This window comes from Octodon degus, unplaced genomic scaffold, assembly GCF_000260255.1.
Source record: "Octodon degus isolate 3935 unplaced genomic scaffold, OctDeg1.0 scaffold00226, whole genome shotgun sequence".
Lineage (NCBI taxonomy): Eukaryota > Metazoa > Chordata > Mammalia > Rodentia > Octodontidae > Octodon > Octodon degus.
Window position 1 is genome coordinate 282,291 of NW_004524802.1, and position 19,728 is coordinate 302,018.

Here is a 19,728-nt window from a genome sequence, read left to right on the forward strand (position 1 = left end):
GATTAAAGAATCTTCTGAATATTCTCAGGATCATTGCCTTGCTCATCTTTTACATATAACTGCATGGCTTAACATTGTCATGTTTCCTAGCTCATCACCTTTCCCTCTCTTGATTAGTTAGTCCTTGAGATCCTGCTTTCCCTTTCCTTGTATTATCCAACTTACTTGTTATGAAATATTTGCTAGTATTTGCAAGCTTACAGCCTACTATTACAGGAATTAGTATCAAGTCCCACCTATATTAGAATTTTTAGTACCCCTCTGATTCTGAGTTCCAGTGGGCTGTGTTTTATTAAAGACAGAAAGCTTGATGACTGTTTTTAAAAGTATCACTTTTTTTCCAAACAATATCTTTTCTAGCAATCAAATCACTAAAAGTAAAAGAAAAAGAAGTTGGATATAGCTCCAGTCCACCTTGTGGTGACCTCTTCTCAACTTCTGATCACTTGGATAGGGGTAGGGCCTACAGCTACCTGTTCTTGCCCGAGGGCTCCCTATGACAGCTGAAACACCCAGCACAGCCCAGAAAAGCTCGCTGCACAGAGTGGTCCCCTTGGCTTGCTTCCCACTGTACCTTCGGACCTACCATCTCCTCTCTGAAGCCTTTGCTGGGTCTTTCTTTTCTTCATATGGAGTCTTTTGCCAGAGTGGTGGTCTCAAGCTCCCCAGCTCGAGGGACCTTCTTGCCTCAGCCTCCAGAGCGCTGGCATCACAGGTGCAGGTCGCTGTGCCTGACTTTTTCTTCTGGACTCTCCCCTGAATTGAACTGGGAATGGAACCCTGCAGTGTCTCGCGGGGCTTCCTGTGGCAGGGCTCAGCCTGCTAGAGGTCACTTGGGTCTCGAGAGGCACTGGGTGCTGGAGTGTGTCCCTCCTGCTCTCCTGGGAACATGGACAGAACTGACCCATGCACCTGGGACTTTCCAGGTCCCCGTGCACTCCTCTGTTGTCCCCATCAGCATATGCTCATAGCCACCCCAGCTGTCTGCTGATGCTGTGCTCAGACCTCAGCTGTGCTTAAGTGAGGTCTTCCAGACAGCCTGCTAGATGTTCTGTTTTAAGAGTCGTATGTTGTTCCTTCTGTGTACCAAGGCATTGCTCTAGTCAGCTGACTTCTTCACATTGCTTGGTGAGCTCCATGCCCAGACTCAGGAGAGCACTGACAAAAGAGCAGTCCTGTGCGTGTGCGCATGTTTTCCTGTGTATGCACGCATGTGCCTGTGCCTGTCCCACAAAGTATGCAAAAGCCAAGTAAGCCACCTGGTGAACTTAAAGGGTGAACCCACTCTGAAGTTCCTGGAGAGCAGTGTGAGGATATGGAGATACTTTGGGGATGGCTGTGCCCAAGGCTGCTAGACGGAACCCTTGCCATCTGTCCTGACCAGTCCATGGGGAGGAAGCAACTCAGGGGAGTGGACCCTGGGGCACCCGTGTGGGTGGAGAGAGGTGGGGGCCCCCTAAGCCTGTGGGCTGCCGAGCCTTCTGGTCATTGGCCGTACCTGTGCAGCTCACTGAGATGCTGTGTTTGCGCAGACCCATGCCTCTACATCCCACGCTTCGCCCACCTGTTGGAGTTTGGCGAGAAGAACCACGAGGTATCTATGACAGCCCTGAGGCTGCTGCAGCGTATGAAGAGAGACTGGATGCACACAGGCCGGCGGCCCTCAGGCCTCTGTGGAGCAGGTGCGGTAGGAGACCCAGGCCTCACAGTCCGTCTGGGGGCACTGGCCACTGTGGTGACGTTTTGTGGCATGATCTTTGTGTGTGCACATGTTGCTGAGAATAGAATCCAGATGTCACGTGTGCTAGGCATACATTATACCACTGAGTTGCATCCCAGCACTCACCCTTGAATTTGAGCAGCCAGACTTGTTGGCATGAATTGTATCCTGGAGTAGGGCTGTCTGTAGAGCTGGCTTCTGTGCCCAGGACTACCCCAGCCTACAGGGTCTTCAGCCCTGCTTTAACCTGATCCTGCTGAGATACAGGACAAGCTTTCAAAAAACAAAGGTTGGCAAGTGCTCTGACCTTGACCTCAGGCAGTCAGTGCTTGGGAAGTTGTGCACTCAGCCTAGTTAAGGGTGGCTGCTTTCATGAGATAGCAGGTCCTTGCTGCAGAAGGTGCTCCCTGATGCTGGCAGGGTTGTTACCGTGCTGTACATGGCTTTGTGCTTAGCTCTTGGTACTAGTCATGGTCTTGCTGAGCATGGCTGGACCCTGCCCTGCCCAGGGTGAGCCCCAGCCTGGCAGGGCCCTGGCCTCTGCTAGCACCGTTTCCACCCCTGCTGGAGTGGTAGGTGTTAATACTCCAGGCACTTGGCCTCCTCTCCCCGTTGTAGCCTTGGTTTTAGTACATGACAGAAATCACACCCTTGTTCTTCCCAGCTCCTGTCATACTCAGTGTTTTCCACAGGACTCATGCTGAAGTTAATGTATGTGTTTCGAGGGCTTGTATGAAGTCAGAGTTTTATTTTATTCATTTAATTTTATTTTTTGGTCTTTTTAAATGTATTTGGTACAGGGTTTCACTATGCAGCTCAGACTCATAGTGAGCCTCCTATTTCAGCCTCCCCAGTGCTATGATTAGTATTGCACCTCCACACCCAGTCTCGGTGGCCAGCTTGGTGTGCTCGGGGGCTGGGTCAGGGCTGGCATGGCCTTTCATGCCTGGGATCGAACCCCAGTCCTTGCACTTGCCTAAGAAGGTGCTTAGCCCTAATTTTTGGTCTTTTTAAGACAGGGTCTCACTGTGCATTTCAGGTTGGCCTTGAATTCTCTTGGTAGCCCAGGCTGGTCTCAAACTCATAGCAATCCTCCTGCCTCAGCCCTGGGCATGAGGGCATACCTGTAATCCCAGCACTTGGGAGGATGAGGCTGGAGGATCGCTGCAAGTTCGACACCAGCCTGGACTACCAAGTGGGTTCAAGGCTATCCTGAACTACATAATGAGACCCTGTCTCAAAAAGAACCCCCCCCCAAAAAAAAAAAAAAATCCCCAAGTGCTGGGATTATAGTTATGTGCCACCATACTTGGCTATTTCTGCTTTAATTCTTATACTTAAAAGTGAGAAGTGGTGGGGCCCGGGAGATGGCTCAGTGGAATAAGCGCTTCCCTGGCAAACGCAAGGGCCTGAGTTCAATCCCTGGTTCCACTACAAAAAAAAAAAAAAAAGTGAGAAGTGCCTCGACCATGCATGCCCCAGTGGAAGCAGGGCATATTACTGCCCTGTAGCATCTTCACAGTTTATCTGTGTGAGGAAGGTGGGCTCCACCTGCTCCCTTGCTCTCCTGGTGCAGGTGTACGCTGCCTGGCACAGATGTGTCATGCCCACTGTTGGTGACATGTCCAGGGCTGCTGCAGACTGTTTCCTTAATCACAGCCAAGGCTGTGCTCTGAGGACCTTGTTGTTTCCCAGCCCTTCTGGTTGCAGCCAGGATGCATGATTTCCGGAGAACTGTCAAAGAAGTCATCAGCGTGGTCAAAGTATGCGAATCCACACTGCGGAAGAGGTGGGTGCTCCAGGTCATGGTAAGGTGCTCACAGACAAGACTGCTCTGAGCCACCCCTACCCTCCCTTCCTGACCCAGTTCCTGCTGGGTTGAATCGTGTGAGCAAAGTCTATAGAGGTGTCTGACCTGTCTGCCCAGGCCCTTTGTCCTCTGGGTGATATGGCCTATCCTCTACTTGCCCCAAGTAACCTATCTCCTCACATGAGGGCCACCCTGCATGTATACCTAGGGCACAGCTAGGCGTGGCCATTGCCATGCTGACAGGTAACTTACAGCCCATCAGGGTGACCATAGTGGCCATGTGTGTGGATTTTCTCACAGAACAGTAGCTGTTATCGTGCCTCTCACAAGCATCAGGCACTGCTGGCTGTGCTTCAGTTGAAGGCAACTTATGCTAGTTTCCAGAGGCTGGTAGAGTTATTTCACTTTGAATATTTGATTTTTAGTTGTTGTTAAAAACTTCTCCAGTCAGGCACAGTGGCATATGCCTTTAATCCCATCACTCAGGAGGTAGAGGCGGAGGCAGAAGAATCACCATGAGTTCAAGGGCAGCCCAGGCTATATAGTGAGTTCAAGGCCACCCTGAACTAACAGCAAGACCCTGTCAAAAAACAAACAAACAAAAAAAAAAAACATACAAAAACAAACTTCTCCGTGAAGCTTTTTTTTTTTTGGTGGAACCAGGGATTAAACTCAGGCCCTTGCGCTTGTCAGGGAAGCGCTTATTCTGCTGAGCCACCTCCCTGGCCCCTCCATGAAGCATTTTGAAGATGGTTCAGGACATCTCAGACTCAAGCACAAACCAGTCAGGGGGTGCAGACTCCCCACCCCTAGCCTGTGTGTGCGACTGCCTTGGTGGGGCCTGTGGGGATTCTCATATGCAGGCAGCCACGTCTCTCCTGTACAGACTCACAGAATTCGAAGACACCCCCACCAGTCAGCTGACCATCGATGAGTTCATGAAGATCGACCTGGAGGAGGAGTGCGACCCCCCCTCTTACACAGCTGGGCAGAAGAAGCTGCGGATGAAGCAGGTAGGCCCAGTTTTGGGGTACTGCCTTGACTGCCTCAGGTGAGGTGGAGGCCTGTCTGTGCCTTTGGACTCCCCTCTGCCTTGTGTAGAGGCCCCCAGCACTAGGCACCTGGGGCTGCCCTCCATCACCACCCCCTAGCCTTGCACTGAGTGTGGTTTGCTCTACACAGCAAGAGTGCAGAGTGGGCCAGCCAGTAAGACATGCTTTGGAATGCCACCAAAGTCTGAGTAAGGAAGAGTGCTCCTCTACTGAGGCAGCGTAGCCACATCTCATCTCCCTCATCATCTTGTCATTGGTGCTGTGTTTCCCACTCACAGCCAGGTGTGCACTCAGCATAGGTAGCAGCGGAAGTACAGGGCCTACCCTGGCTGGGTTGGCACAGCGAAGCAAGGCGTCAGGCTTAGGACTTTCATCTCTGAGTGTCCCCTCTTCTCTTTCAGCTTGAACAGGTCCTGTCAAAACAACTGGAGGAAGTTGAAGGTAATTGATTGCCTTTTCACACAGCTGCTTCAGTTCTGTTACAAAGTTTGCTTTGCACTTTGTTATTTTTTTGCCTGTGAGATTTTTTTGGTGTTTTTGTTTGTTTTATCTTTTTTTTTTTTTTTTTTGCAGAACCGGGGATTGAACTCAGGCCTTTGCACTTGCCAGAGAAGCACTTATTCCACTGAGCCGTCTCCCCAGCCCCTGTTTTATCTTTTTTTTTTTTAATTTTATTTATTTATGTGGGGGGGGGGCAGCTCAGCCCACCAGGGGGCGGGGCGGGCTGGCATGTGGTGCTGGGGGATTGAACCGCGGTCCCTTTGTTTTTGCTAAGCTTGTTCTAAGTAGGTGCTTTAGAGCACTGAGCCATCTCACCAGCCCCTGTTTTATCTTTTTGAGACAAGGTTTCACTATGAAGTTCAGTCTGGCCTTGAGTTCACTTTGTAGCCCAAGCTGAGCCTTGAGCTCATGTCAGTCCTCCTGCCTCAGCCTCCTGAGTGGTGAAATTACAGGTGTGCACCACCACATCTGACCTTATTTTCTGTTTTTTACTGATTTTTTTTTTTCCAGGTGAAATATCCAGTTACCAGGATGCCATTGAGATCGAACTGGAGAATAGCCGGCCAAAGGCCAGGAGAGCCCTTGTCAACCTGTCCAAAGATGGTAAGTTCTGCCTGGCCTCATGGCCCTTGTGCCGTCTAGCCTGATGCCCCTTGGATCTCCCCAGCTATTGACCCTTGACCCCACCCCTCCTGTGACCCCTTCCATTCTTTTTTTTTTTTTCTTCTTTTTCTTTTTGGCAGAACCAGGGATTGAACTCAGGCCCTTGTGCTTGTCAGGGAAGCACTTATTCCACTGAACCATCTCCCCGGCCCCCCTTCCACTGTTTCTCACCCCAGGCTGCTGGTCACTTCATGGTGGTGGGCGCATCTTGTGTTGAGCATCCAGCTGCTCCTATGTACTTGTCAACACCCTCATGGTCCCTGCTTCCAGCTACATCCCTGGCCTCTCCAGCCCAGCCTCCTGTTAGAGGTCTTGGTTGCCCTTCCATGCCCTCAGGGTCAGTGTTCTCACTCCTGCCTCAGGTAACACCTGCTGGAGAGACTCAGTCCTGATCTGGGGTCCTGTGGGTGCGAGACTGGGTCCCACAGCCTTCTTCCCTCCCTGCTCCCCTTCACTGTCTCAAGCTGCATTTACACTATGGGCACTGACTGTGGGGCTCAGCCTATCCTGGGACCTTTTGGAAGTGCTGCAGTGCCCATGTGCTAGGCAGAGTTCTCTTCTGGGCTATGTGAAAAGGAAGGGGTCCTGCTGCTGTCCTTTGTGCTGTGGTTCATGCCCATCGGCTCAGCACAGTGGGCTGCGTAGCATGCTGTTTCTGCCCAAGCTTTGGGTTTAGGATGTGAGTAGGGCTAGCAGTGACCAGGGCTTTCCCTGTCTGGCTTCCTCCTCCTGCAAGCAGGCACCCTTCCCCACTGGACCCTCAGCTTGACGTCCCAGAGCCCTGTGGACAGCCCATCCATCACCCAAGCCTGCTGCCTTCCCTAAGGCCACAAGTTTGCATTTGTTTCCGTGTTTTCTCCACTGCCTGGTGCTTGCAAACGATGGTCATTTCTCTGTGTTGATTTTGTGCTCTTACGTTAGGAGCTCTGTGGTCATTTTTAGTTGTTCTCATTTATGATTAGGTTTTCTGAGCATCCTTTATTTCTGTCTGGAGTCTGGTTACTGACTGGCCCTGCAGCACCTCACTGAACCTCAGGAGTGGCCACAGCCATGTCCTCAGCCCAGCTCCTGGGAACTGGATATATGCTGGGGGGTAGGGCTAATGCTGCTTCTCTGTCCTGGTGAGGAAATGCCCACCATGTGTTTCCACTGAGTGTCCTAGGTGTCCTCAGGGTCAGTGGAGACATGAAGCTTTCTCTGCAATGAATGAATGTCACCTTGACAGTTCCCCTTCAGGCCTGCCTTCGTTCTCGGGAGGCACTGCCAGGCTGCAGGGATCATCCTGGTGGTGCCTGTCTGAGGTTCCCATCATATGGGATTTTATGATACTTCTTTTTGTTCTGGATATTCTTTTTTACAGTTTTCAGTTTTACACAGTTTTGTTTTCTGATTTTTTCCCCTAGCTAGGTTGATTTGCCATTCAACGACCATTTACATTTATCCCTATATTTATCCAACGACCATTCACATTTATCCCTAAGCCGTCCTGCCCTCCGGGGAGCTGTGTCCTTACCCCCAGTCATTGCTCCCTACTTGCCTGCCCTCCACAGCAATGCTTCCCTCCAGAGGGTTTTGTCCTCCTCAAAATGTGAAATTGTTTCCAGTCTCAGGCTTTTTCTGCAATGTGAAGGAAATTGACAGTCCTGGAGACAGTGTCTTTTGATTTGGTCATTATCTTTTCTTTTCCCCTCCCCTCCTCTCCCTTTCCTTTTCCCTCCATCCCTCCCTCCCCCTTTTCTTTTTGGGGTAGGGTCTTACTTCATAGTTCAGACTGGCCTTAAAGTCACTCTGTAGCCCATGCTGATCTCCAACTTGCAGTGATCCTCTTGCCTCAGCCTCCCTAGTGCTCTTCAGACACTGGTGTTAGCTTCCACTTTGCTGTGAATGTGACCAGGGTATGCTGTTTCTTTGTTCCTCCTCCCTGTGTTTCCAGCTACGTCAGGGCCTGTGGGTACCAGGGATGAAGCACTCTGCATCCTGGGTGGGCAGGTGGGCAGGCTAGGTCTGTGTGGCTTTCACTGTCCCTGCACATTGCTCAGGTCTGCATTAGGTTGCTGTCCTTCAGGCCTCTGGTCTTCACTGTCTTCCACCCAGTTACCTTGCATGAAGTGGTAGCTGGTGGATAATGTCCAGTGGCCAGTGCCCTTTTTTTAGTACTCATGAAGTATCACTGACTGTCCCCCCAGACCTGCTGGCCTGTCTGTTAGGGTCAATACAGACCCATGCTCCACTATATCTCTCCTGTCTCTCTGACATGCTGCCTGCTAGGGACCTATCTTACACGACAGACATCTGGCTTGGCTGTCTGCTCCAGTCTGAAGAGCTTTTTACTTTAATAGCTGATGGAAACTTATTTACTGAGTGGTATCTTTGCGTGGAGTTCTAGAAGCCATAGTCTGGAGTCTCTGTTAGAGGTTTCATTCATGTAATTTCATTCCATTGTCTTGGGGCACTACTTATCTCTTCAGTCCTGCCCCAGTCATGACAGATGAGGTGTGTCTCTCCTTCTCCTTCCTGCTGCTGTCAGGCTGCTCTGTCTGCTGCCAGAGGGAGTCGTGGGTGCAGCGCTCTGGCTCAGATGGGGCAGGCTGAGGTTCTGTGGGGAGGGGGCTGCTGCAGGGTGGAGGAGGTAAGCTTGGCGAGTATCTTGCCAGCATGAAAAGGCCTGTCGCGGGTCGTAGGCCAGCTTCTCTTAGGGGACGCTCTTGGCACACACAGTGCTGCACTTAGCAGCTAAAATAGAGTGGAGTCTTTTCTTTTTAATTTATGTATTTGGTACAGGGTCTCACTATGCCAGCACGGCATGCAGTACCACGGATCTAACCCAGGTCCTTGTACTTGCCAGGCAGGTACTTAGACTGATGCGCTATCTCCCCAACCTGAGTGAAGTGTTTCCAAGTGTGTCTTTCAAGTAAGTTTAGCATCCAGTGATTTTTAAGGCATTTTGAAAGATGATTAACACACGATAAACTGTACTTATTTAAAGTGAGCCCTTTAGTTTTTGGGTTTTGGTGAATACTTATACTTTGAAGCCAGCATCATGTCAGGCCACTGCTAGACCTGTCACTGCCCAGAGTCCTCATGCCCTTTGCAGTGTGCCCCCACCTGGCCCCAGGTTGCTCGTGGTGCTTTCTGTCCCTAAAGTAGTAGTTTGTAGGCTTCAGTGCAAAAGCCTTTTATATACATAGCTTGCACTTCTATCCTCTGGCTCTTGAGTCGCCTGTGAACCATTTATGGCTTTTTATTGTGGGTGTGACAGACCATGAATGTAGTGAGGTTGCTTCTCATTTGTCTATTGAAGGGTATTTGAATTACTTCTTGTTTTGGGTCCTACAGATACCCTGAACACTTACATGCAATCCGTAAACATTGATTTCTTTTGTCTTGAGCAAGGAGCAGAATTGTGGAGTCTTATGGAAAGTGGTACTCGGTTCTCTAAGGACCCAGCAAGTTTCCAGAACTGCCAGTGTTGCCTTCCCTTGGGAGCTCCTGAGGGCCCACATCCTCCCACTCAGTCTGATGTGCAGATCCTCTGGGGCCATTGGCGGTGCCTGGTGTGACCTGGCTAACCTGGGTTTCTCTGGAACTGCCCCAGGAGTGCTGTCTCATGGTAGTGCATTTCTCCTTGGAGTTGGGGTACATCATGTGTTCTGCATCCCCCTTTACTAGAATGTGACTCCCAGAAAAACCTGTCTCTTCTTGTTGTCATGACAATGTCATTCAGAGGGCAGAGGTATTTAATTCTTCCAAAATCCATTTAACTAGTATCTTACGGATCCTGCTCCTGGTGTCACACCTAAGCCATCTATGTCAAGTCTCAAATCTCAAACACTTTTGCTTTTCCTTACAGTGTATGTACTGTTAGCCCTCAGGCCTGAGTGCATTTGGGGTGGCTTCTATATGCAGCATGTGGTTTGGCCAGGTCATTCTTGCTCACAAAGGCCCAGTGCTGCTGGTGATAGGACCACACTTTCTGTGTTGCATCAAAGACATGCTTTTTGCTGTTGCTTTTTATCTTGATTGTTTTTGCAAAAATGTTTGTCACAGAAGGGGCTGTCAGACTCCAGTCCATTGACAGGTGGTTTGTGAATTGTGTCTCTAGGCTCTGTTGAGGATACTACATCCAGCCTCTATGGTGAGGAGGACGCTGAGGATGAGGAGTTGGAGGCAGCCGCCAGCCACATGAACAAGGACTTTTACCAGGAGCTTCTGGGTGGAGGCAGCAGCAGCTCGGATGCAATAGAGATCCCAGAGGAGGGTGGCCAGCCCTTGGCTCTGGAGTCCCTGCTTGGCCCTATGCCCACAGCAGCCAGCTTAGGCATCTCAGACTCTATCCGTGAATGTATCTCATCCCCAAGTGGGGACCCCAGTGAGTGCTTGTGGGACGGGAACAGGAGATATTTCCCATCTGTCTGGTCTCTTTCATGGAGTGACCCAGAAGCTACCATGGTCTTCTGAGAGAACAGTGTCCTGGAAAGGTGGGCTGGAAGCCCCTATGACCTTCCCACACAGCCTGTGTGAGGAGCAGAGAGCCAGCACATGCCTACTCCCCTTTGTGTACAGCCTCCCTCCTGCATTGCCAGGGCCCTGTGCTGGAACCTGAGCTGGCGCAGCAGCAACAACCTGGAGGAGGTGTGAAGTCTCTAGGAGACAGTCGCCAGTGCCCTTGCTCCCTCCCTTGTTGTTGTGGCCAAGAGCTTGCCCTCATGGCCCATCCCTGCCCACTGTCAAGGACATTGCTTGCTGCACTAGAGCATTTCAGTGATGAGCCTTCAAGCAGGGGCAGTTGCCCTGCCATGCAGTGCTGGGTCCTTGCTACTCCTTTCCTGTTCCATGCTTTAAAATATCAGACCAGCTTTAAGGAGGGGCCAGAGATTAGGCATTGGAGCAGAGGTGGTCAGTCCCTTCTCCATTCTCCACAAGGACAGGCTCCCCCTCTGTGTGTCTCCTGGGGCCCCATGTGACATGCCAGTCAGTCACAGCCCCCAGGACATTGTATACCTGTCTGGATGTCAGGGCTCTGAGAGAGCACTGGACAGAGGCAGCTGGGCACAGTGATCCCAGAGCAGGAAGAGACTGCTCCAGCAGGGCTAAGAAAGCACAGGGAGCATGGCAACCACAGAGAGCCCCAGGCCTTGCTGTGAAGGCTGATACGCAAGGGTATCCCAGGTGGGCTCACTGAGGAGCCTCACAAGGGCAGCCTCATCTCTTGTGGTGCAGACTTCAGCCTTGACCATGGTGGGTCCAGAAGGCAGGAGGTTTCCTGAAGCTGGACCTGGAGCTCACCCTCATGCCTGCCGTGCAGGCCCGCTTTGTCTCCCTGTGGAAGCTCATGCCCCATCTTGTCCCATGGAGGGGGTTGGGGCTTTCTCAGCACCTGCAGCCTGCCTTCTCACGTAGCCTGGCTGTCCCCCCAGCGTGGACATGTTCTGTGGGTGGGATGAGGTTGCAGGCTTCTGGCAGCCCCTTGGAATGGGGTGAGGCCGGCTGACCCAGGCCACGTTTGTACTCCTGTGATGAGGCTACTCCTGAGTGACACTGATGTGCTGCTTCCCTCTAGAAGACCCCTCCGGGGATGGTGAGCTGGATCTCAGCGGCATCGATGACCTAGAAATCGACAGAGTAAGCACGGCCTCTCACTTCAGAAGTCAGGTTGTGGGGAGAGCGTCTCCCAGCCCAAGGCTTGTTGCTGCCTTTGGCCTCTCAGGACCCTGTGGCTGGAAAGGGAAAAGAATAATAGGTTTCCACATTCAGTGGAGGCCTATTAATATTTCTCTTTCCTTTAATGATTTAAATGTAAGGCCAGGGGCTGGCGAGATAGCTCAGCGGACTAAAGTACCTGCTTAGGCAAACTTAGGGAAGTGCAGGGACTGTGGTTTGAGTGCCAGCACACATCACCCCAGCCCCCCTCCCTAGGGTGGGCTGAGCCAGCCAGAGTCCAGAAGTAATGGTGCACACCTGTAATCCCAGTGCTGGAGAGGCTAAGAGCAGGAAGATCACCATGAGTCCGAGCTGTGCAGTGAGACTCTGTAATAACCAAATACATTTAAAAATGTTAAGAATTTTTTAAATCAAATATACGTGTGTGTGTGTGTATATATATAATAAATAATAATAAAAAGAAAGTACATTTGTTGGTGGGAGATCTTAGTGTGCATTTAGAGCAGAAGCCCCAAGCTAAAGCCCTTCCCTGTACCCACACAGTACATCCTGAATGAGGCGGAAGCCCGGGTGAAGGCAGAGCTGTGGATGAGAGAGAATGCTGAGTACCTTCGAGAACAAAGAGGTAGGTGCCCCTTGTCCACTTGCCTGCCTGGTGGTGGGCTCTTGCTGACACAGCCCACTTTGACTTGTAGAGAAAGAAGCAAGAATAGCGAAGGAGAAAGAGCTGGGCATCTATAAGGAGCACAAGGTAGGTGCCTCCAACATGCCCAGGGTCCAGCTGCCCCCTGTAGTACCTGCAGGTGGGAGGGAATGTTTCTGTGGACTGTCCCTTCCCAGGGATCCCAGACTGGGCCAGGTCGGCATTAGGGGCTTATGTGCTCCAGACCCCATGCTGTGTCATTGGCTACCAGGTGGCCCTGATTTGGCCTCATCCACTGCATACACTCCGTCAGCAGTGGACCTGCACCCCTAGTTGGGGTGAGTCCCCAGCATGGGTGTTGGAGCCTCAGAGCTAAACAGAGATTCCTGGCCTTAAACTCCCGTGGGGAATGTGGTGGATCTCGTGTTTGTCCTTTTCTGTGGTGACCTGGAAAATCTGTGCTCTCCCTGCTCCACCAGCCATCATGGTGACTGACACACCTGCGCACTCCAGAACCCAAAGCCCAGGACACCCTCTGCCCCGTAGTTGTGCCACACCCTAAAACGTGCTGGGCACCCTCTTTTCTTCTTGATGGGCAGCTGTGCCCAGGCGTCAGTGTCTGGGAAATGCAGTGGGAGGTGGCATAACTGGGTGTGCCTGGAGTGGCCTGAGGAGCCTCGCTGGCTCCACAGGTGCAGCTGCTGTGTGGGGACCAGTCACAGGTGCTGGTGGTGGCCCATAGAGGCCTCATGGGTGTGTCTTGCCCAAGCCCAAAAAGCCTTGCAGGCGCCGCGAGCCCATCCAGGCCAGCTCCGCCAGGGAGGCCATCGAGAAGATGCTGGAGCAGAAGAAAATCTCCAGCAAGATCAACTACAGCGTGCTGCGTGACCTCAACAGCAAGGGCGCGGGTGGCCCCCCGCGGGACGATGTGCGGCTCCCCGAGAAGGGCAGTGCCAGGAAGTTGTCATGGAGGAGAGTGGCGGCCAGCAGGAGCGGGGCTGACCCAGGGAGCAGTGTGGGGAAGAGGTACCGTCCTGTCCCTTGGGCTGGCTATCTGGGTCACGATGGAACCTCTGGAGCTGGGCTCAGCCTGTTGCACTGTGTGCTGGAACTGATGGGCTGTCTGTGCGCTGTGGACCACATCCTGATGCCCCTCACCCAGCAACATCAGGGTCTGCTCTGTCTGAGGTGGCCCCTGGGTGCCCAGTGGGATGGCCAGCCACAAGTCTGTGCCCTCTCCAAGCACCGTGCTTGCTCAGCTGGAGGGAGGTGAGAGCTGCCTGCAGCTGGCAGGTGGGTGAGGGTGGAAGTGGCAAGCAGCACCACAGCAGCACCTTCTGGAAGGGAGAGGGTTGGCCCTGCCCTGCAGTTTAGCCACTGGGCATCAGGTGGTGCCATGGCACTCCTGGTAGTGCTCTGTTCACTGACTAGTGCATCCCTCCCATGCAGCAGGTTGGACACAGCAAGCGCCCCTCTACCCAGATTCCTTGTGGGGTGCTCCCCACTGCTGTCAGATGGTGCTCCCTTGGACTCCACTCTAGAAGGAGAGACTTCTTAAGGTCTTCCTCTCCCTCTGAAGCTGGAGCTGACATCTTTCTGTGTGTCTGTTTCCATTTTGTTGTTTCCTTTTGTTGCTAGTGGCTTTTTCCACAATACCAAGCTAGTGGTCTGTGTCAGTTTGCTTTGTCTGGCCTTTGTGCAGCTTTTAGGATCAGTCATGTTCACAAAGCCCTTTTTTGTGTCCAATTATAAAGAAATCCACCATGACTTTCCTTCTAATAGCAATATGGTTTTATTTCTTATATTCTAAGTTTCTGATCCATCTGAAGTTTATTTTGTGTTTTTTTTTTGAGGTTTTGTTTTTCGAGACAAGAGTCTTCGCTATGTAGTTCAGGCTGGCCTTGAGTGGCAGTCCTCCTGCCTCAGCCTCCCAAGTGCTGGGATGATAGGCATGTATCATCACGCTCGGCTGTAGTTTATTTTCATATGAGGATGGGGTGAGATCACGTGGCTGTTGCAGTGGCTGGCCAGTGATGGCTGGCCTGTCTTTACAAAACCCCATCTTTGCTCTGGTACCGGCGGTTCCTGTGTACATGCATGCCATCACTGAGCTGCTAGTTGCTGCACTGTGCATGATGTGCTGCTTGGTGAGTCATGTGCTTATGAGGACATTCTTTGTGGTCTGTTCATTGTCTCTAAATAAAAAGCCAGGAGTGTAGCCAGGAGTTTTCTCCCACTAGCATTTTGCCTTGTTCAGCGGAGGTTACTGTTGTGCCTTCACCTTTGAGACACAGTGGGTAGCGTTAGCCTTTCTGTCCACTGTTTTCCCTGCCATGGTTTGAGCCCTTGTCCTTGGTGTTCTGAGTCCCAGGTGGCCATTGTCATTTTCCTGTCCAAGCACAGAAATTTCTTCAGTTGGCCTTCATCTTACCCATTTGCTCCTGGTACTGCTGTCCTTGGTTTCTCAATGGCCAGTCGGGTCATGACATCCCAAGGCATCACTTCCTTGTACATAGAGCAGACAGTGGCAGGGGTGGAGTTGGGAAGGTCCCAGGGCTGGGGGCCCACAAGATCCTTGCTGTCACTTGCTGTGCCCAGCAATGCCAGCTCCACATGTCAGCTATAGCCCAAGCGGTTGCAGGTCCACCCTGATGCCTGGCCAAGCCTGTCTGAGCCAAGAGAGTTCTACCTCATGTGGCAATTCTGACTAGCTGCATAGCAGCCCAGATGCACATGTGCTTGTGTCTTCCCTGAACGTCCTAAGCGGCCAGGACAGTTTGTGAAGATAGTCTCCTGAAAGAGGATACAGAGCCTCAGCACTTGTCCATAATCCTTTAGCCTAGACAAAGAGGGACCCCACATGCATGGGGCTCCTGCCCTTTTCCACTGGCCCCACTCCAGTGCTAGCCCCCTGTCAGAAGTTCCTAACTGAAAAAATAAATAAATACTGGGGCTGGGGAGATGGCTCAGAAGTTCCTAACCGGCTCCTGCACTAGGTCATTTGGGCCACCAGGTTTGGCCTGCTGAGGCCCTCTGGGCAGAATGACAGGCTTGGAAGGTTGATAGACAAGGGTGTAGGTCTGGCAGCCTGGGGGCCTCCCTGGAGGGTATCTGGGGCAGTCTCAGATGCAATGGCCCTCTCCTTGGGCACCCCCACTTGAGTCACTGCCATAGAGCAGGCAAAGCACCCCCACCCCACCCCTGTGCCCAAGTCCCCTCAGCTCCAGGACAGCAGGGCCCTGGGTGACCTGTGCAGCTGCATGGGACCTTGTACCCTCTGATGGAACAGGTATGTGAGTTAGGGAGTGAGGGTGCAGAATTGTGTCACTCTGTGGGCAGTAATGTTCAGTACCTGCTGCTGGAAGGGGCCCATGGCAGGCCCAGCAAACCCCTACCCACTCCCAGCCAGATGGCGCTCAGCCCGTGCCTGTGGTTGTCATCTGGGAAGAGGTCTGGGGGTGGCTGTTACCCTGGGTCAGGTATGTTTGTAGAACTCCACTGAGACATTTACTCTCAGGGCTGAAAGATTGACAGCTAGAGCTGGCAGTGGAAATGGTGGGGGGAGCTGGTAGCCCCAAGAAGCTAGGGTGATCCTGGCAGGACTCTACTCAGGTAAATCACATAAGCAACCTGACCAGGAAGCTCCTTGTGTTTAGGGGCTCTGTGGTGTACACCGTTTCTCCAAGGTTGATTCAGCGTATCAGCAGGCAGGGATGGCCTCAGACTTCAGCCACAGAGGTGAGCCTGAGCCCTTGTCTGCCACACAGCTGTGCCCCATAGTGGATGGCTCCACGCTCCAGCCTCCCCCACAGCATCCACTTGGCCCACTGGATAACACTGTGGCCATGGTGTGGGAACAAGCCTGCCCTCCCTCAAGTGGGTGGCCTTCTTTCCCTCTGAAGAGACTTATCCTGGACATTGCTGTCAAGCCATGTCTATCCTTGGGGTTAGAGGATGGAAGGCAGTCCCAGTGTAGGGCACTGGGAGGCCAGGTCGTGACGCATCTCTTTCTTCCTGCCCCCCTTGTTACGTAGGGGTTGGTGATGTGGGGAGAACTGAGCATGCACCATGTGGGTCCTGCCCATGACCCCTGTGTCCAGAAGCGTAGAGCAGAGTGGATTGCATTTGATCTTAGCCAGATGGCTGCGACGTGATCAGGCTGGACAGACTGTCCGTACCTCTCAGCCCTATGGCACCCATGGACTCCTCAAAAAGGGAGCCCTTGCTATGGCTTTTGCATCTTTCTGTCACTCACACATAATGGAAGCCAGTGGCAGATGTTGGTTAATGCAAGGTGCACAACGGAGTAGAGTTAGGATGGGCCTGGTTGGGCTCCTGGGGGCAGAAGCAAGGGAAACACCAGAACAAGCCAGGAGGGAAGAAGTGGGGCCCAGCATCAACAAGGACAGAAAGAGAGACATGAGGGAGGAGCCTTGCTGGACAGTGGGGTGGGCCCGTGACCTGGAGTCACCCAGAGACGTGTGCGAGGCCAGGGACGGTGCCTGCGGCCACCGGATGGAGTTGGTCCATGCCATGCAGTAGCAGGCCTGGCACTCTGAGCCCTAGCTGGAAGGCATTTAGCAGATAGATGAGGCTGAGACCACGCTGTGTTCTCTTTCAGGTTGAGGCCTCTGGTGTCTGCACAGCCAGCTAAGAAAGTAGCTGTAGGAGAGGTACGTTGCTTGGCACGCAAGCAGGGCCTGGGAAATTGTTCACCACTTCTCAGCATGTGTAGTCCCCAGCGCCCACGATTCAGGCAGCTGGGTTCCAGAAGCTGAGTGGGGAAGGGTGAGCGGGGGGCACTTGCTGCCTGGGGCTTGCCTGTGCTGGAGGTGCTGAGGCCTGGGGCCTGGATGTCTGGTGGTGCAGCCTTCTACACAATCCCAAGAGAGCAGTGGGCACAGAGCCAGACAGACCTCTGACCAGTCCAAATGTGGGGCAGGAGTGCTAAGGCCCGTTCAGGCCCAGCCTAGAGGGGTCAGGAGAGTGGCCTGTGTGGCACCTGTCCCACACTGGCCCTTTCCTTCCAGGCTGCGTTTCTTAACTCCCCTGCCCTGGGACCTGAACTGGCCAGGCCAGCAGCGGTGCTGGTAGAAAGTGGCCCTGTGTGCTACCACCCTGAGGAGGTGGCTGATGAAGATGACGTAGATGAGGATGACGGGGAGCCTTGCGTCAGCGCCCTGAAGATGCTGGGCAGCAATGGTAGGTGCACCCCATGCAGGTGGCAAGTGGGCAGGGGAGCTGGGTATGCATAGGAGAGGTGAAGGCATAGCCATGTGCCCTTGAGAAGCCTGAACTCTAGCTGTACACTTCTGACTAGATTTTTTTGGAAGGAAAGGAATTTGAACTCAGCTGGAACTATGCTGGCCATGGTAGGTATGAGTGAGAAGGAGCTGGCTGGGCTGAGCTGCCCACAGTGAGGGTTGCAAGCTCTGAGCTCACTAGTACATGGGGTCCCTTTCACATGGGCTTCATGAGGAGCCAGGGCCCTGTACTAGGCTCCTACAAATACTCAGTGACCAGGAGACCACAGTGGCAGTCCCTGCCGTGTGCAGCCTGGGTGGGTTCCCAGCATATTCATTCTCTGATTGTGCCTTCTAGCTTACGGCTGTGATGGCGATGAGGATGACGGCTACTAAGCGCAGCCTCAGACCAGCCGCACCCAGACTGGACCTGAGCATCTCATGGGGGCTGGCAGGACACCCAGGTGTGGACACCGAGACTTGAGATGAGCCTGCACCTCCTGCTTGCTTGGAAGCCACATGTGGCCACCATAGCACTTGACCATGGGACCGTGTTTCAGCAACGTGAGGAGCATTTCTACCCAGTAGGGGAAGCGGGACCAGCCCTGCGTCTTGGCAGGACATGGCCAGGGAGTGCCTGAGACTTAGTTCTACCGTGTGGCCCAGCTTACTGTTACTGGCCCAATGGAGAACTCCCAGAAGTAGGCACTGTCGTGTCCCCATTGTGAGGAAACAAACAGGACCATCTGGCCCAGCTTGCCAGCCCTGGGCTCCAGGACACTGCGCTTGGCCTGCATGCTTAGGGCTCTGGCCTCATGCAGGCTGAGGGCTCTGGCCTCATGCAGTGAGTATATGGGGGCAGCCAGCTGCTCCTACACTGGCTCACCACAGCTAGAGCTGATCCTCTGCCTTGAGCCTCCCTCCAGGTGGCATGAGCTCCCCACTACCTCTGGGACCCCCTCTAGCTGTTATGAATCTTGGGATCAGCTCAGGATAAAGCATCTGCACCTGGTACTGGTCCTGCCAGGTGGCCTTGAAGCCTCCTCTGCACCAGGCCAGTGGCAGGCTGTTCTGGGGCTCTGAGCTCTGCCTCTCTGGCTGTGGCCCAAGGTTAGGGAGAGCAGGGCTTCTACCTAATGAAGAGGTAAGGACACTGGCCTCCAAGTGGGCAGGCTGGGTGTCCTATGCCGCTCTCCCTTTGGGGCCAGACCCCAGTCAGTGCAGAAACAGCATGTTGGGGCATGAAGTCCCTAGGCTGCTTTTTGCCCACCTGTATCTGCAGCCAGCCTAGTTCAGAGTTGCTGTGTGCCAAGTGAATTGATGCAGAAAGACCTGTACAGAAAACTTGAGCAGAAATTTGCTGAAATGTCTGTGATTGTGTATCTGGCTCTGGCTGGCCTTCGACATGGCACATCTGACTCTGTGGTTCCCAGCTTTCCTTAGGCACGCTGGTGGGGCATGTGACTAGGAAAGTCTGCAGGACCACCCTCCCACAACGTCTCCATGGGGGTAGCCCCCTACCCAGGCTCAAGTACAGACCCAACTGTCTCAGGTTGGGATCTGGGTCTGCACTCTCCCAGTGTGCTCCACCTTCGCCTGGGAATGGAGAGAAGATGCTGGAAGCCCCAAGGCTTCCCTGGGGGGAGAAGTGTCTGGCCTTCAGGTCCCTAGGCCATCCCATGTAGCAGTTGCTGTGTGGGCATAGTGGGGTTGGGGATGGACAAGAATGAGCCAGGAAAGCATGTGCACGCAGGACCACTCTCCCAAGTCTGCACAGTTGAGAATACCTGGACACACCTGTGCAGCACGAGGGCCACTGAGGCTTATGTGTGGGTTAGGGCAGGTGCAGCAAGCTGTGCCCGTCCATGGGGAGTATAGGCCACTTGGGCCAGAGCAGAAATGACAGGGCGAGGCTGGAAAGGGCTGGTGTGGGATAGTTTTGGAGAAAGTTGGCCTTGGGAAAGGGGAGCATGGAAAACCAGAATTGGGCCCACCAAGCTTGAGCAGTGGAACACACAGAACAGTAAGGGGCATTCCAAATTTGGTTTTGCTGGCCTCTGCTAGACTGTGGGACCCCCAGGGGGAGGAGAGGTGGGAGGAAAGGAGATACCATCTCTTGCACCATAGGCAGCTGAGTCTCAGAGATGGGCCATGGCAGGAGAGGAGGGGCTGGGTTCATCTCCCTTAAAGGCAGAAGGTGTCTTTGTTGGAGGCTGTGTGGGTAAAAGGGAGGGCAGGGAAAGAGATGTCAGCATTCTGGGAAGAGGATAGGGTGATGGATAGGCTCCAGGCCTACACGGGTAAACTGAGGCTTGCCACCCCAAGGGGACAGCAGGAGGTGCTGTCATGCTGGTAATGGAAAGGTCAGAGCTGTGGAGGAGCCAAGCTGTCTGGGCCTCTCCTAGCACAAATGTGGAGCTAAGAGGGACGCTTGA

At 53.1% G+C, this 19,728-nt stretch overlaps 1 protein-coding gene across 2 annotated transcripts in view; it reads left to right on the forward strand.

Moving 5' to 3' along the window:
• The window catches only part of Brf1 (BRF1, RNA polymerase III transcription initiation factor subunit), a 78,272-nt gene extending 59,555 nt beyond the window's left edge, over window positions 1-18,717 (forward strand). The window contains exons 6-18 of one of the 2 annotated variants that reach the window (XM_004645369.2): window positions 1,533-1,682; window positions 3,416-3,509; window positions 4,417-4,543; window positions 4,984-5,023; window positions 5,594-5,686; window positions 9,849-10,115; window positions 11,307-11,368; window positions 11,951-12,032; window positions 12,103-12,158; window positions 12,820-13,076; window positions 16,672-16,723; window positions 17,081-17,252; window positions 17,652-18,717. In XM_004645369.2, coding sequence (XP_004645426.1) covers window positions 1,533-1,682; window positions 3,416-3,509; window positions 4,417-4,543; window positions 4,984-5,023; window positions 5,594-5,686; window positions 9,849-10,115; window positions 11,307-11,368; window positions 11,951-12,032; window positions 12,103-12,158; window positions 12,820-13,076; window positions 16,672-16,723; window positions 17,081-17,252; window positions 17,652-17,689 — 1,490 coding nt within the window. In that variant the 3' untranslated portion in view covers window positions 17,690-18,717. The remainder of the gene's footprint in view (window positions 1-1,532; window positions 1,683-3,415; window positions 3,510-4,416; window positions 4,544-4,983; window positions 5,024-5,593; window positions 5,687-9,848; window positions 10,116-11,306; window positions 11,369-11,950; window positions 12,033-12,102; window positions 12,159-12,819; window positions 13,077-16,671; window positions 16,724-17,080; window positions 17,253-17,651) is intronic. The other variant, XM_023705676.1, reaches the window with a different exon arrangement.
• The last annotated feature ends 1,011 nt before the right edge of the window (window positions 18,718-19,728 follow it).